This window comes from Hylobates moloch, unplaced genomic scaffold (genome assembly GCF_009828535.3).
Source record: "Hylobates moloch isolate HMO894 unplaced genomic scaffold, HMol_V3 SCAFFOLD_15, whole genome shotgun sequence".
Classification (NCBI taxonomy): Eukaryota; Metazoa; Chordata; class Mammalia; order Primates; family Hylobatidae; genus Hylobates; species Hylobates moloch.
The window spans coordinates 42,583,876-42,600,808 of NW_026652290.1; the positions used below are offsets into that span (position 1 = coordinate 42,583,876).

At 39.5% G+C, this 16,933-nt stretch overlaps 1 protein-coding gene across 2 annotated transcripts in view; it reads left to right on the forward strand.

Annotated features, from left to right (window-relative positions):
- Positions 1-4,603: 4,603 nt before the first annotated feature.
- The window catches only part of LONRF2 (LON peptidase N-terminal domain and ring finger 2), a 48,602-nt gene continuing 36,272 nt past the window's right edge, over positions 4,604-16,933 (forward strand). The window contains exon 1 of one of the 2 annotated variants that reach the window (XM_032176967.2): positions 4,604-5,372. In XM_032176967.2, the coding sequence (XP_032032858.1) occupies positions 4,694-5,372 (679 nt within the window). In that variant the 5' untranslated portion in view covers positions 4,604-4,693. Of the gene's footprint in view, positions 5,373-14,492; positions 14,752-16,933 lie in introns of those variants that run through there. The other variant, XM_032176968.2, reaches the window with a different exon arrangement.

The window sequence follows — 16,933 nt, forward strand, 5'->3', positions numbered from 1 at the left end:
TTTTGGGGTTTATTCTGTTGGTTTTTATCCCCAACTTTTTGAGTTAGATGTTTAACACATTGCTTTATAGTCTTTATTATTTTTTAATATAAGCATTTAAGGCTATAATTTTCTGTAAAATATAGCTTTAGAAGCATCCTATATATTTTTAAAATTTTTAATTTTTAAGTACCTCTCTTTAAATCGACACATATTTAAAAGCAGCCATAATGAGGTATAATTGCAATACAATAAGATGCATATATTTAAAGTATATAGGCCGGGTGCAGTGGTTCATGTCTGTAATCCCAGCACTTTGGGAGGCTGAGGCAGATGGATCACTTGAGCTCAGGAATTCAAGACTAGCCTGGGCAACACAGTGAAACCCCATCTCTATAAAAAATGGCTTTTGTAATAAAAAAGTATACACTGTGATAAGTTCTGACACACAAATACACCCATGAGAACATCGCCACAATCAAGGTAACAAATGTATGCATCATCCCTAAAAGTTTCCTCATGGATCTTTGTAATCCCTCTTCCCATCTCCACATGACCACTCATCTGTAGTGTAGATTCTATTAGTGTAGATTTACTCATACTTTCAAGATTTTTTTTTTTTTTTGAGAGAGGGTCTCACTCCTGTTGCCCAGGCTGCAGTGGTGCAATCATGGCTCACTGCAGCTTTGACCTCCTGGGTTCGGGCGATCCTCCTACCTCAGCCTCCTGAGTAGCTGAGACTACAGGCATGCGTCATCATGCCTGGCTAGTTTTTTGTATTTTTAGTAGAGAAGGGGTTTCACCATGTTGCCCAGGTTGGTCTCAAACTCCTGGGCTCAAGCAATCTGCCCGCTTTGGCCTCTCAAAGTGCTGGGATTACAGGCATGTGCCACTGCACCCAGCCTAAGATTTTTGTATAAATAGAACAATTTATACATATGTACTCTATCTTGCTGTATTATTTCACTCAGCATAATTATTTTGGATTTCATACATGTTGTTTGATACATTAATAGTTCATTCCTTTTTATTTCTGAATAGTTTTCAATTGTGTAGATAAATCATAATTTGTTCATTCACCCATTGAAAGACATTTGAATTATTTCTAGCTTGGGGCTGTTACAAATAAAGCTGCTATGAAGATTCATGTAGAAGTGTTTGAATGGACATATGCTTTTATTTCTTTTGAATAAATACCTAGAAGTGGAATGGGTGGTTAATATGGTAAGTATACAGTCAAGAAACTGCCAAACTGTAGTCCAAAGTGGCTGCACCACGGTACACTCCCACTGACAGTGTATGAAAGTTCTGCACATGCCCTGTATTTGCCAGCACTCAGCATGGTCAGCCTTTTTAATCATAGACATTCTACTAGGTGCACAATACTAACTGCTTGGGATTTCATTTGCATTTCCCCAGTGGCTCATAATGCTGAGCATCTTATTTGCCATCAATATGTCTTCTGTAATGAAATGACTGTTCAAATCTTCCACTCACTTTTTAATCCAGTTCTGTATTTCCTTATTGAGTTCTTAGAGTTCTTTATATATTTTTAGTTTGTATTTTATCTGCTATGTGATCTGCAAATATTTTCTCCTAGTGTGCAGCATGTCTTAGCAGTGTCTTTTAAACAGCAGAAGTTCTCAATTTGATCCAATTTATTGATATATCAGTGCCCTAGGAGGAATACTTTTAAATTGAGATTTGTTTTATGGCTCTAAGATGTTCTGTATCGGTAAATGTCCCATGTGCACTTGAAAAGAATGTGTATTCTGTTATTGTTGGGTGGAGTGTTCTATAAATATCAATCAGATTGAGTTGGTTTGTAGAATTGCTCCAGTGTTCTATAGCCTTACTGATTTTCAGTATACTTATATTGTTGAAAGAGGGGTGTTTTATTTTTAAGTTCTGGGGTACATGTGCAGGATGTGAAGGTTTCTTACACAGGTAAACGTGTGCCATGGTGGTTTACTGCACCTATCAAACCATCACCTAGGTTTTAAGCCCCACATGAATTAGCTATTTTTCTTCATGCTCTCCCTCCCTCGATCCCACCCCCGACAGGCCCCAGTGTGTGTTGTTCCCTTCCCTGTGTCCATGTGTTCTCATTGTTCAGTTCCCACTTATAAGTGAGAACATGCAGCATCTGGTTTTCTGTTCCTGTATTAGTTTGCTGAGGATAATGGCTTCCAGCTCCATCCATGTCCTTACAAAGGACATGTTCTTGTTCTTTTTTATGGTGAAAAAGGGATATTTAAATATCCAACTATAATTATTAATGTACCTATTTCACCTTACAGTTCTATCAGTTTTTGCTTCAAATATTTTAAAGCTCTGTTATTGAGAACACACACGGTTAGGACTATTATGTCCTCTTGACCAACTAACACCTTTATCATTATGAAATGGCCATCCTTTCTCCTAGCAATGTTCTTGGCTATGTAATCGACCTTGTCAGCTACCAATACAGTCACTCTAGGTTTATTTTGCTTAGAGTTAACATAGAACATCTTTTTCCATCCTTTTACCTTTACCTTATTTGTATTTTCATATTTAAAGGTTCTTTTTTGGTAGACAGCATATATCTGGGTCTTCCTTTTGACAATCTTTGCCTTTTAATTATGGTATTTAGACAATATTTAATGAACATTAACTGATATAGTTGGGTTTAAACCTGCCATCTTGCTATTTGTTCTCTATTTGTTTTATCTAATTGTTTCCTTCCTCTCTTTTTATGCCTTCTTTTGGATTAATAGGTTTTTTTAACAATTTCATTTCATCTCTATAGGCTTTTAAACTATAGCTCTTTGTGTTATTTAGGAGGTTGCTTTAGGGTTTAGAGTACACATCCTTAGCTCATTACAGTCTTTAAGGTGACATTATACCATTTCACATATAGCATTAGAACCTTACAACAGTATGCTGCCATTTCTCCTCTACCTGCCTTTGTGTTATTTTTGTGATACATTTTATTTCTACATGTTATAAACCTCACAACACACTAACATTTTTGCCTTAAACACTTCTTGCTCTCAGCAGGCATACCTCCAGCAAACTTCTTTCTGTTCTCTTGCTAGACATTGGTCTAAAATAAGAACAAATAGGATCTGAGATCATAAGGTTTCACAATCTTTACTGTATGGTCTGTGCTCTGAAGCTTTTTCCCCATTGCTTCCTGATTGTTGGTTGTGAATTTGATGGATAAATCACCCTCAAATATAAGTGTATTGTTATTTTATAAAGAAAGCAGATAAAAATCCAAACAGTGATTGAAAAAGTGAATTTGAAATAATTCAGTAAGGAAAAAGAGACCCAAACAGTAGACTGTTATCAATTAAGTTAAGTAGACAGCTGGGGGAAATCCTTCATGGAAAAGGAGGGGGGTACTATGCATTTGTTTATTGTAGAACTAGAGGGCTGGCCAAAAATTGCCTCTTTTTCCCTTTTAGGAACTGGTCTAAAATGTTCTCTCACTTAATGAGGCATTTCTCCTTTCCCAAAGCCAGATGTGGTCGACGTATTTTATATTTTCTTTAGCCAGCAGTTTTAGATGTAGAAAAACCTCTCCAAGTTTTTAAAAAATTTATTCTTGAAATATGAACAGTAGTATGAATTCTAGAATATCGTAATGCATTTTATTGTATTCAAATACACAGGATAAAACAGATACTGTGACAACAGGAAGAAGGGAGCAGGCTATATAGGAGAAATATATAGGCTATATAAGAGAAATTCTGAACCCGGTTAAGGCGCACAGAGGATTTTAATTTAATCCTTGCTTGTACACCAGCGGAGCGTTTAACTCCCTCTCCCCAGCAACTTATGTCTGCAGTACTCCATGCTAGGGCACACTTTCTATTTCTATTCTATTAATTAGAATTCTATTTATAATTCTATTTCTGCTTCCTAATCAAGGGCACAATACAATTGTCCATTTCTCAAATCCCTCCTCCTCCTGCTATCTGGTTCTCTTGGCCCTCCACGTTCTCTGTTAAAATGAGTTCTCAAAGGCCTCAGCCTAGAGTTAAGAGAAGCTCGCTGAGGCGGGGCCTCTGGGTGCCCACTTCAGCCTCCCCAGTCATTTAGGACAATTTCCTAAGTCGAAGCTAGAGATGCGTGATGCGTTTGGTGACTTTTCCTGGGTTCTCGCTTGAGCAGAGCCACAGGTTGTAGGGGCAGCCAGGCCTCTGGGGAAGAGCAGGTGCCGCGGAGCCGGCGCGCCAGCAGCCCGCGGCCAAGGCCACCTGCTCCCAGGGCCCGGCACCTCTGCGGGGAGGCGGCGGGCAGAGGAGAGGCGCGCAGTCGCGCAGGGGCCTCCAGGCGAAGAGGGGAAGCATCGCAGGAGACGCGGACCTGGAGCGCGGTCACTGCGTTCCCGCAGCGACCTGGGTTACCTAAGCCCCCGGGACTGGGAGGCCGCCGCGCGTGGGCAGGGGCTCAGATTGCGCCCGCGGTGCCTGTCCCGGCCCCCGCCCCGGAACGGCTGCAGCCCTGCGAGGCTCGCCGCCCACGCCGCGCTGAGGACGCTGCCCAAGCCAGGCGCCCGCGCCCGCCCCCGCCCGCGGTCTCAGCCGCTCGCAGCGCGCCGCCCCCAGACGCGCGTGGCTGCTGGCGAAGGCTGAGACCGCGCGCCCGCCGGCCAGTTCCCAGCAGCAGCGCATCCTCCCTGCTCCTCGCCTTCGCTCCGGACCCGCGTCGTCGCAGCCCCGCGGTGATGAGCCCCGAGCCGGTCCCGCCGCCGCCGCCGCCCCAGTGTCCTGGCTGCGACCGCGCGGAGCCGATCGCCCAGCGCTTAGAGGAGGGCGACGAGGCCTTCCGCGCGGGCGAGTACGAGATGGCAGCCGAGCTCTTTCGCTCCATGCTAGCCGGTCTGGCGCAGCCGGACCGCGGCCTGTGCCTGAGGCTGGGGGACGCGCTGGCCCGCGCTGGCCGCCTCCCCGAGGCCCTGGGCGCGTTCCGCGGCGCCGCGCGGCTCGGGGCGCTGCGGCCGGAGGAGCTGGAGGAGCTGGCGGGCGGCCTGGTGCGCGCCGTGGGCCTGCGTGAGCGGCCGCTGTCCGCGGAGAACCCGGGCGGCGAGCCCGAGGCGCCGGGCGAGGGAGGGCCGGCCCCGGAGCCCCGCGCGCCCCGCGACCTGCTCGGCTGCCCGCGCTGCCGGCGGCTGCTGCATAAGCCGGTGACGCTGCCCTGCGGGCTCACAGTCTGCAAGCGCTGCGTGGAGCCGGGGCCCGCGCGGCCGCAGGCGCGGCGTGTGAACGTGGTGCTGAGCGGCCTGCTGGAAAAGTGCTTCCCGGCCGAGTGCCGGCTGCGCAGGCTGGCAGGCCAGGCACGGAGCCTGCAGCGCCAGCAGCAGCCGGAGGCCGCGCTGCTCAGGTGCGACCAGGCCCTGGAGCTGGGTGAGTCTGCTGCGGGGCGGGTCCGCCTGCTCTACACCTGTCGGGCCCAGCAGCGGGGTGGGGAGCTGGCCGATGGGCCCGACAGGCTTTGGGCTTTCGAGAGCTTTGTCCAGGCTTAGGGGTCACTTTGCTTCCTAACGATGGGAAGGTGAAAGGTGGGGGCGGCCACACCCTGCAGCCAGGAGAGGCCACGTGCACCCCACTGGTTTTGTCTTTTCCAGGATGCTGGTAAGTTTCCCGCGGTCCCCGGAGCAGCTCTGTAAGGTCCTGTAATTGCCTTTCGGCACCTTCTGCGCTGTTGAGGAGTGGGGAGGATGACGAAATATTTTTGCTCATCCTGAAGGAAAATGCACATAGCTGACACGCTAGAGGCGCGGAAAGGGGTGCCTTGTGCTGGGGCAAGATTTGCTTTGGGTTTCAGCTAATATAGCCAGGAAGGAACCCCCTCCACTCTGCTGTAATCACGTCACACGCTCCGGCTCTAGCCTGCTCTGTGTCTCAGAGGCCATCATTAGATGTCATGGCGTATTTAACTTACTAGATAGTTACACTGACTAGTGTATGTAGTTTTAAATTGTTCATTCAGTCATTCCCTTACTTATCTGAGGCCTAAGGCCAGCAACAGGCACTCTCCTGCCTTCACCCAACCACCACCTGTTAACACTGTTTAGCTGAAAGGAAGACCAAACTTCTATCATCGTTTTGGCTTTGACATATGAGTATGTGCTCCACTGGCAGTTGTTTTAGGCAGTGTGAGGAGGACGGTTTGCTTTCTGGTTTCACCGGTTTTATAATAGGGCATGTATGATTTAAAGCACTAGCAGAGAAGACTTGTTGAATCTCTTGTTACTAAAATAATCTTCTACCATGCTATAGTCAGTGTGCATTTTATTTTAAACTTAGGATTAAGGTTTTCCCTTTTAGAAGGCACAAATTATAAAGTGACTAGCATTCAATTTTGTCTTGCAAAAAAAAAAAGATCCAAATATTTAACAAGTGCTCAATATCTGTATCTAAATTGGGATATTCTCTGCTGGAATAGAGCACTTAACTCAGCTTTTCTAACGAGTATTCTGTAGTTTTTGCAACCAACATATCCACACTTTAACAGGCATAATTTTTAGTTTTCTACTAATGTAGGTATTGATGGTGTTAGAGCAGCACTATCCAATTAGAACTATTGTGTAAGCCACACATAATTTGGAATTTTCTTGTAGCTACATTAAAAGGGTGAAAAAAGCAGGTGAAATTTATTTTAGCAATTTTAACCCTATGCATACAAAATATTATTTCAGCATGCCTTCAATTTTAAAAAATAATTGAGATTTTACTTTTTTAAACTAAGCTTTTGAAATTCATTATATATTTTGCATTTACTGCGCTACCCAATTCCAACACCAAATTTTCATCGGAAATACTTCATCTATATTTAGATGTTGGAGAAGATGTAGAAAAATGAAAACTGTGATATTTATATGCTGCTAATGGGACTGCAAATTATACCCCTGAAAAATATTTGGTAGTATCTACAGATGTTAAGCCTGTCCTTGGCCAAATAGTTTCAAAGAGGTATATGCATATGTGTCCCCAAAAGAATGTGCAAGTAGATACAAGAGTGTATGTCATTGTTAGAGATACCCCAAAAGTGCACACAACCCAAATGTCCAGTAAGAGTGAATATATGATTATGTTTTCATAGCATACTATACAGAAAGAAAATAAATCAGCTACAGTTACAAACTACAGTGTGGACACATCTCACAAACATAATGTTAAGTGGAAGAAGCCAGACTCAAGCGTTTTTACTATATGATCCTATTTATCTGTAAGTCCAAACAGACAAAATTACTGTAGGATGTTAGAAGTAAGGACAATGGTTACCTTGGGGGGATGAAAAGGGAATAGTGATTGTGAGGAAGTATGAGAGAGAACTGTGGGGTAGTGGTGATGTTCTGTTTCTTGATTTAGGGGATGGATACACAAGTGTGTTCACTTTGCAATAGTTCATTGCACTATATACTTATATTTTTAGCTTTTCTGTGTATATATGAGACCTAATTTAAAAGTTTTTAAAATAAGCCATTTCAGTAAATTCATATGAGAACTTACATCGAATGTATTCATTTTTCTGTTCAAAGATTAGCTTAAAATTTTACGAAAACATTTAATTTCAAAATAAATTAGCCCTTTTAAAGAGGTTTTCATGAAAAAAAAAAAAAAAAAAAAAGAGGTTCACAAATGTTTGGAATCAGAAATACCTGTGTTTAGATCCAAGCTCTGACTTTTTTTTTTTTTTTTTGAGACGGTGTCTGGCTCTGTCACCAGGCTGGAGTGTAGTGGCGTGGCTCTACAACCTCCGACTCCCTGGTTCAAGCAATTCTCCTGCCTCAGCCTCCCGAGTAGCTGGGATTACAGGCACGCACCACCACGCCCGGCTAATTTTTGTATTTTTGGTAGAGACGGGGTTTCACCATGTTGGCCAGGATGGTCTCGATCTCCTGACCTTGTGATCCGCCCGCCTCAGCCTCCCAAAGTGCTGGGATATCAGGCGTGAGCCGCCGTGCCTGGCCTTTTTTTTTAGACAAGGTCTCACTCTGTCACCCAGACTGGACTTCAGTGACATGATCTCGGCTCACTGCAACCTCTGCCTCCTGGGTTCAAGAGTGATTCTCGTGCCTCAGCCTTTCAGGTAACTGGGATTACAGGCATGCACCACCATGCCTCGTATTTTTTGTGTGTGTTTTTAGTAGAGATGTGTTTCACTATGTTGTCCAGGCTGATCTCCAACTCCTGTCCTCAAGCGATCTGCCTGCCTCAGCCTCCCAAAGTGCTGGGATTATAGGCATGAGCCACCACACCTGGCTTCTGATACTTATTTATTATGTGACCTTAGCCAAGTGTGGTAGTCATTAGTGCTGGTCTATTTCTATACCTTCCCCAAACAAGGTAGGATTGCACTTCCTGGTCCACTTGTGATTAGATGGAGCCATGTGACTACTTTTGGCCAATAAGTTATGAGCGGAATTTAAAATAACTAGTACGTATGTTAAAAGAGGTAAGTAAATAAATGTATGAAAATATAAAGCATTCAGAAGACAATTGTCTATAAAAAAGAACCAAGTGGGTATTCTGGAAATTCAAAATACAATATCTGAAGTTGAGAATTAATTAGATTTATTACAAACCAGATGGCACACATCAGAAGTCTGAATGAGAAAACTCAGAAGCAAGTTAACAGAAAATATCTAAACTGAATCACAGAAGAAGAATGAAAGAGAGCATGAGAGTTATGTGAGGCACAGACAAAAGTTCCAACATCTATGAAATTGGAATCCTGGAAGAAGAGAGAGGGGAAGGGCAAGAGAAATATTTAAAGAAAAAAGTAATTGAGAATTTTCCAAATCTGATGAGAAACTTTAAATCACTGAATCAAAAAGTTCACTAAGCCCAACAGGGTGGACACAAGTGTACACACAAACATACACACAAAACCCATCCAAGTACATTATAGTCAGTTCCTGAAAATCAAAGATAAAGAGAATTTAAATGCAATTAGAGAAGACAAGACATATTTCCTTCGAAGGAATCATAGAAGACTGACAGTTGACTTTTAGACAAAATTATTGAAGCTAGAAGATAATGGAATAATGTCTTTAAAGTGCTGAAAGAAAAAAAAAAACCTAGCTGGAATTCGTTACCCAGCTGAAAATATTTTTCACAAATGAAGACAAAATCAAGGTGCTTTAAACCAAAGAGGTAACTCAAGCTAAAGGATTTTATTACCATCAGAATTGCATTTCATGTTATACTGAGGGGAAGTCTTCAGGCTAAAGGAAGAGTATCCATTTGGAAGCATGAAACTAATGCACAGAGTAAAGAGTGCTAGAAGGTGTAACAATATAAGACAATATTGACTATTTCAAATAACAATAATAATATCTTGTGGTATTTGTAACATACATAAAAGTGAAAGATATGGCAATAGTACAAAGTCAGAATGGGTAAATACAGTTAAATTGTTGTATGTTTTGTACACTGTTTTGGAGGTAGTAACAGTACTAATTTAAGGTAGACTGCTAAATCAGGTTTGCATATTCTGCTGTCTTGGGTAACCACCAATAGGAAGGTAAAATTAAAAAGCTATAGTGGAATAGTAAAGTAATACTTGATTAATCCAAAAGAAAATGGGAGGGAAGAATAGATAAGCAGAGAATAAGTGGGACAACTAGAAAAGGAATAGAAAAATGGGGATTTAATTTACATTAAATGTGAAGACCTAAATTTTCCATTTAAAAACTAAATGTTGGCAGATTGGATTAAGTGAAGTATAGCTACATGCTGTTTACACAGGAGGTAAACTTTAGGTGTAAGAACACAAAAAAAAGTTAAAATTAGTAGGATGGCAACAAAGACTGACCAAAAAAAAAAAAAAGCCTGATATGGCAAAGTGACTCTCAGATAAAGTATTCTTTAAGGCAAGGAATATCAGAAGAAATAAAGACATTTATGATGAATGGGCCAGTTCAACAGAAAAAAAATGTATAATAATATGCCTAAATTTTTATGCACCTAACAACAAGTGTACACACACACATACGGAGAGAACAAAAGGAGACAAAAGCAAAAGGGGAAATAATTGGAGATGTTGAACAAAACTTTTAGTAACTGATAAAGTAAGGATTGAAAAATAGGTAAGGATATAGATACAACATACTTCAGCACTTTGATTTAATTAATATGTCTCACTACATACAACTACTGCAAAAACACAGCCATTTAGGCTCCCATGACCATAGGCAGAGTGTTGGAGTTGGCCTGTGGTTGTGTTTGCCAACTGCTGGATTAGGCCATGAAAGAAGTCGTAATAAATATTAAAACATTAAAATCAGACTGTATATGTTCTTTAAACACTGTGGACTTAAACTAAAATTAAATAGCAGATAAATAGAATATCTTCAAATATTTTGAAATTAAGCAATATATTTTTATATAATGATGGGTAAAATGAATCACAACATAAAGTAGAAAATTTTCTAATTAATAATTATTAGAATTATTAGAATTTCTAATAATTATTCGAAAATTTTCCTTTTTTTTTTTTTTGAGATGGAGTCTCACGCTGTTGCCTAGGCTGGAGTGCAGTGGCACGATCTCAGCACACTGCAAGCTCTGCCTCCCAGGTTCATGTCATTCTCCTGCCTCAGCCTCCCCAGTAGCTGGGACTACAGGCGCCTGCCACCACGCCTGGCTAATTTTTTGTATTTTTAGTAGAGACAGGGTTTCACTGTGTTAGCCAAGATGGTCTCGATCTCTGACCTCGTGATCCACCTGCTTCTGCCTCCCAAAGTGCTGGGATTACAGGTGTGAACCACCGCACCCGGCCAGAAAATTTTCTAATTTGCCTGAAAGATAATGAAAATGCAAATATCAAACACTATGGGATGCAATGCAACAGTGCTTAGAGGGAAACTTACTGTTTTAAATGCCCATACTACAAAAGAACAGCTGATAGTCAGTGATCTCTAGGCTTCCATTTCAAGATGCTAGGAAAAGAAAAGCAAATAGAATCCAAAGAGAGTACAAAGAAGGAAATAAAGGAGCCAAAATCAGTAACAAGACAGGAAAAATACAGCCCAATGTTTCTTAAGAATATAGTTGCAAAAATCCTAAACAAAATATTAGCAAACTGAATCCATTGATATCCTTAAAGAATATCACATCAGTAACAAGCAGGTTAAGTTTTGTTTAATCCTGGAAAAATCAAGCAATGTAATTCACCATCTTTACAGAAAAAAGAAAAATGATATGATGCATCTCTCAGGAAACTACAAATAAAAAGGAACTTTCTTAATTTGTTAAAAGTCTACAAAAATGAGATAGCAGCTATCATAATTAATGATGAAATGTTTTCCCATTGAATGAGAAGGTAACAGTGTTTTATTCTCACTGCCACTCAGCATTTCACTGGAGATTCTAGATAGCTATGTATTAAGATTGGAAAAATAAAAGATAAAACAAAATCTGTCATTATTTGTAGATGACCTGGCGTACATAGAAACTCCAGAAGAATGTAGGAACTATTAGAAATTATAAATGATTTATCCAGATTGCTGACTACAAGGTCAATATAGAGGTTATCGAAGATAACTATATACTTAGAAAAAAGCAATAGGAAAAAAAATTTAAACAATTTATGTAAACAAATTCCTTGGAATAAATCCTGAAATATCTGAAAGATGTTTAATACCTCTACACTGAAAATTTCATTTCAATACACTGAAAACATGAAACATTTCTGAGAGAAATTAAAGCAGACTTAAATGGATAGATATATCATTTTTTCATGGATTGCAAAACTCAGTGTTGGCAAGACGTCAGTTCTCTGCTGATTGAATGGTAAATTCAGTGCTATCTCAGAGAAAATCCTAGCCAATGTTTTTGGTGGAAATTGATGAATGGCCAAGGCAACAATGAAGAAAAACAACAAAGCTGGAGGATTTACACTGGCAGATACCAATACTTACTATAATGCTGCAGTAATTAGGACAGCATTGTATTGGCTTAAAAGTAGACACATTGAAACTGACTCTCACATATACAGTCTCTTGATTTTCTACAGAGATGCTAATGGAATTCAATGGGGAAAAATTCAATGGGGAAAAAAGAGTCAGTTGCTTTTTTATATGGAAAAAAATAAGCCTGAATACCTATCTCACATCATATAACAAAATTACAATTAAGTATCTAGGAGTCATAGGAGACTGTTTTCAAGGACTTGGGGTAGGCAGTTGTTTCTTAAATAAGACACAAAAAGCATAACCATAAAACTTTTGTTCCTCAGAGGCCTCCAAAAGAGTGAGAAGGGGATGAGCATACAAATATCTTACTGAGACCTCTAATGCAGAATAAATATTGCCTATGATTCAAAAAGAAAAAGCCGATCTGTCTAAACACAGTAAGGACTCACTTAACACCATTGATAGAAACAACTTTAGCTGAAACTACGTAATAGGCAAAGAGTTAAACAGATGCTTTATAAAACTAGATCTCAAAGTGAGCAATTAACATCTAAAAGACTGCACAACATAATTAGTGCTCAAATGCAAATTAAAATGAAAATAAGTTAGTACATCCCCACCAGAGTAGCTGAAATGAAAAGAACTGGCAATACTTAGTTTTTATTTGCAGCAATTGGAACTCTTAAATTACTGATGGAAGCATAAATTTGTACGACAACTTAAGAAATGTGTTTGTTAGCACCTGCTAGAGCTAAACTCATACAACCTCTGATGTGGCATTTCTACTTTTGAGTATATACTAGATAAAAATGAATGCTTATGTCCATCAAAATATGTGTACAGGAATGTTCATTGCAGCTTTATTTATATATGCCAGAAACATTTGGGGAACAGTTCAATTGTTCATCACTAGTAGAATGAGTAAATAAAACAAGTCATACAGTGTAACATTACACAGCAATTTTTAAATTTTATTTAAAGATTAAACATATTACTGAGATATATAACAATAAGAATGAATCTCACAGAATGATAATTTAGTGAAAAGTCAGATACAAAAAAGTACATTCCATTTATAAATATCCATTTATAGAAGTTAGAAAACAGGATAAAGTAATCCAAAGTGACAGGTGAGAATGGCGGTTACCTTTAGCAGGGGCACACTAAGTGGAATAGTGCACTAGGGAACCTTCTTAGGCCCTGGGAATGATCTGCATGATGATGGCACGGGTACATATGTAAAGCTTGAAGATATACACCTAAGATTTGTGGACTTGACTCTGTAATTACAGTCTTCCAGCAATTTGAATAAATAGGTTTTGAGGAGTATTGCCACTTATTCTTTCTTTTCATAGAGAACACTACCCAGTTTTTATTGCTTTATGTGTCCGTTTGTTTGTTTGTTTATTTATTTATTTATTTATTTGAAACTGGGTCTCACTCTGTCACCCAGACTGGAGTGCAGTGGCACAGTCTTGGCTCACTGCAACCTCCACCTCCCAGGTTCAAGCAATTCTCATGCCTCAGCCTCCCAAGTAGCTGGAATTACAGGCATGTTCCACCACACCTGACTAATTTTTTTACTTTTAGTAGAGATGGGGTCTCACCATATTGGCCAGACTGGCCTCAAACTTCTGACCTCAAGTGATCCGCCCACCTCGGCCTCCCAAAGTGTTGGGATTACAGGCATTAGCCACTACGCCTGGCTCATTTAACTTGTTTAAAATAACATGTAATTCATTTCTCACCACTGCACACATTTGACAGATTTTATAGCAGTAACCCTAGCTCCTAGTACAACAGTGGCTCTGGGTTGCAGTTGGAAAACAGCCTTTGGTCAACCCTAAACACAAATGTGGTAGACATCTCTTCTTTTCCTCTCAAAGCCTGGGTCTTAGGCTGCCCTCTTATGACATTTCCTCATAGAGGGGTTAGTTGGTGAACCTACTGAAATTTTGCACCAATTCTTTGGAAAGTACATATGTACATTTTTCTTCCGTATGTTTTCTCTACACAAAGACTTTTAATTTGCACTTCCTCTTCCACTTAGTTTTGAGGGATCCTTGGAGAATTCCTTTAGTTTTGTTAAGCCTAAGGTTTACTCCTTAGAAAATATGTAGGCATTTATTTTATGTGTTTTAAAATACTAAATTGTGAAGTGCTGTCCTCACAAATATCGCCAAATGGTGGAAGTCAACAAATAAAACAGTGATTTATTCAGTGTCTAGATGAGAAGTGATTGTTTCTTGGCCTTTTGGCTAAGATCAAGTGTAGATGGGAAGTGAATTTTATGAAATTTGGACTTCAGTTAAAGCACCCTTTAGAATGTGAGGAGTAGAGACTTAAATGTATTCATTAGAAAAGAATGATTAAAAATAAATGTTAATGAAATGTATTTCTAACACCAGAAGATTTATCAAGATTAATTAAGCTAACACAAAGATAGTATGAGCAAAGGAATAATGAACAAGATATTAGTGAAACAGAAAAAATTGAGTTAACAGGTGAGAAACTGATTCATTACAAAGACCATTAGGGGACAAATATTTGACAAATGTGTTGAAGAAAAAGCAAGGCATAAATACCATAAGGAATAAAGAAGCATCATTGCGGACATAAAAGGATATTTATAAAAGATTTTAAAACTTATATAAAAAGGATGATTTTAAGGAAAATACAAATTATCAAAAGTTATCCATGAAGAAGTAAAAGCCTATAAAAAAATTGAAATGCTCCTCAGGGATTCTCTTCTGCTGAAAAGGCGCTAAGGTCAAGCAAGTCTTTACAGCTTTCAATGACTAATTTCCATCTTATTTCAGATCATAGAAAAATGTGGGAAGATTTTCATCTCATTTAATAAGGTTAGTATAATCTTGACACCACAATCAGGTAAAGCTTGCACAAGGAAAAAAAATGTATAGGCTAGTCTTACATATGTATATAGATGTCAAAATCCTAATTAAGTTTCTTAGTATTTTGAGTCCAGCAGTGTAATAAGAGTTAAGACCAAGAAGAGTTTATACTAGGACCATAAGGATAATTCAGTACTAGACAAATCTTTCAGAGTAATTCACCATAACAGGTTGAAGGGGATAACTATATGTAATCTCTCAGATGCTGAAAACAGTCTATAAAATTCAACACCTACTTGTTATAAAGTCCTTAGAGAAAACTAGGAATAGGAGAGAAATCATCTAACTTGATAAATATTTTCTCTCAGAAACTTACAACAAACATATTTTATGTTAAAACATTAGACACATGCTTTTTAAATTCAAGAATAAGAGAAAATGCTGTCACTATTATTGCAATATGAGAGTATGAGGAAATAGTATAAATACTAGAATGAAAAAGAGTGAATTGTGCATGACATTCTTGTTTAAAATATTCAAGAGAATCCATTGGCAGATTGGACTAATAAGAAACTTTAGCCAAGTGGAAACAGGATATGAGATCTCCATTCTCACAAAGGTTTGCGGCAGGCATAACCCAAGCCTAAAAAACTATACTTCCAGGAGTACATTTTTTTTTTCCAATTTTTTTTTCCAAATCTCCTTTGGAAGATTTGGGAAAAAATCGGCATTATAGTAAGTATCACATTTTTTTTCCCCAAATCTCCTTTGGATTTTTGGAAATCTCCAAAGGAGAATTGTGTATTTCAAAATGCATTTAACTGTGTGATTGAGACATTTTCACCGATCTTTTAGTTGGAAATAATCTAATAACATGCTAAAAAGGCAGATGCCATGAGGAGAATCTAATAGAATTCTATAATGTCTTCCCAGCAATTAAAATGCTCAATTTAAAATCATATGAATTGATGCCAGCATTTCACAGTTACTGTGTGCATTTTCAAAGATGAAATACATAAAATCTCATGTTAGATCATAATTAACAGATGAATATTTTCAGTTGTTTTGATGATAGGAAACACTAACTTGGAAACTTAAGAAAAATGTTATTCCCCAAACAAGAATTCCATTCTTCTCATTAGTTTATCTGTATTACAAAAAAGTGCTTAAATTATTGTTACCATATTTTAAATTGCATCAATAAGAAATCTGTCAAAATTTGTTTTCCTTCTTGTTAAACAAGTATCTATACAATATCCTTCAGTTTGCCTCTTTGCCTGCAAAGCCTAAAATAGTTACTATCTGGCCTGTTACAGAAAAAAAGTTTCTGCCACCTGCTCTAGCCAGTTATGCATACCCAGCAATGTCTCTCTTAATAATTCAAATTGTATTGTTTAACTCTGGCTGTTTCTTTCCCCTTCTACTTTTTTCTTGTTATACCTTCTCTATATTACACATATGTGGTGATGACACATTTATAAGTAGTTACTTTTCACCATGTCTTGATGTAATATCTTTATGCATAAGTTCTTTGGTGCGTGTTTGCTCAGTTACCTACCATAAACTAAAAGGAGGCTGGTAGCATTGGAAAGCACCAGGTGAGTAGTTTGAAAAGAATCAAGGTCAAGGTTTTGGAGGAAACTGAAAACATACATTAGGTAGAGGGATGAGAACACATCTTAGGAGCTCAGGAATTTGTGGTTGAACTAAAATGCATAGCTGTAGCCCTCCTACAAGATTCATAGGTGGGCAAAGGTAGAGTGAGCCAGGCCCCACTGTATGGGGAAAATGGCTGTGGAAAATGGAAAATGGCTGTGATGGTTCTGCCTTTCTGAGGTCTGGCTTCCTGCATTTTCCATGGGACCCTGCCAAGTCAATACTTCATAGACTGCAAGTCAGTTCAAAGAGAGAGCCAGTCTTGGCTTCTGTATAGCTGGACTTAAGTCTGTGGCAGCATGTGAGTCGTTATCAGGACCTCTGCTGTTGAGGAATGCAGAGAAAAAAGTTTTTTTTTTCCTTTCTCCCCTTAAGAGAATATACTCTAGGTACAATTATGGGGACAAATCAACATCTACCAAGTTGTGTAGACAAACAAATTATGGGCCAGGCATGGTGGCTCACATGTGTAACCCCAGCACTTTGGGAGGCCGAGGCGGGTGGATCACCTGAGGTCAGGAGTTTGAGACCAGCC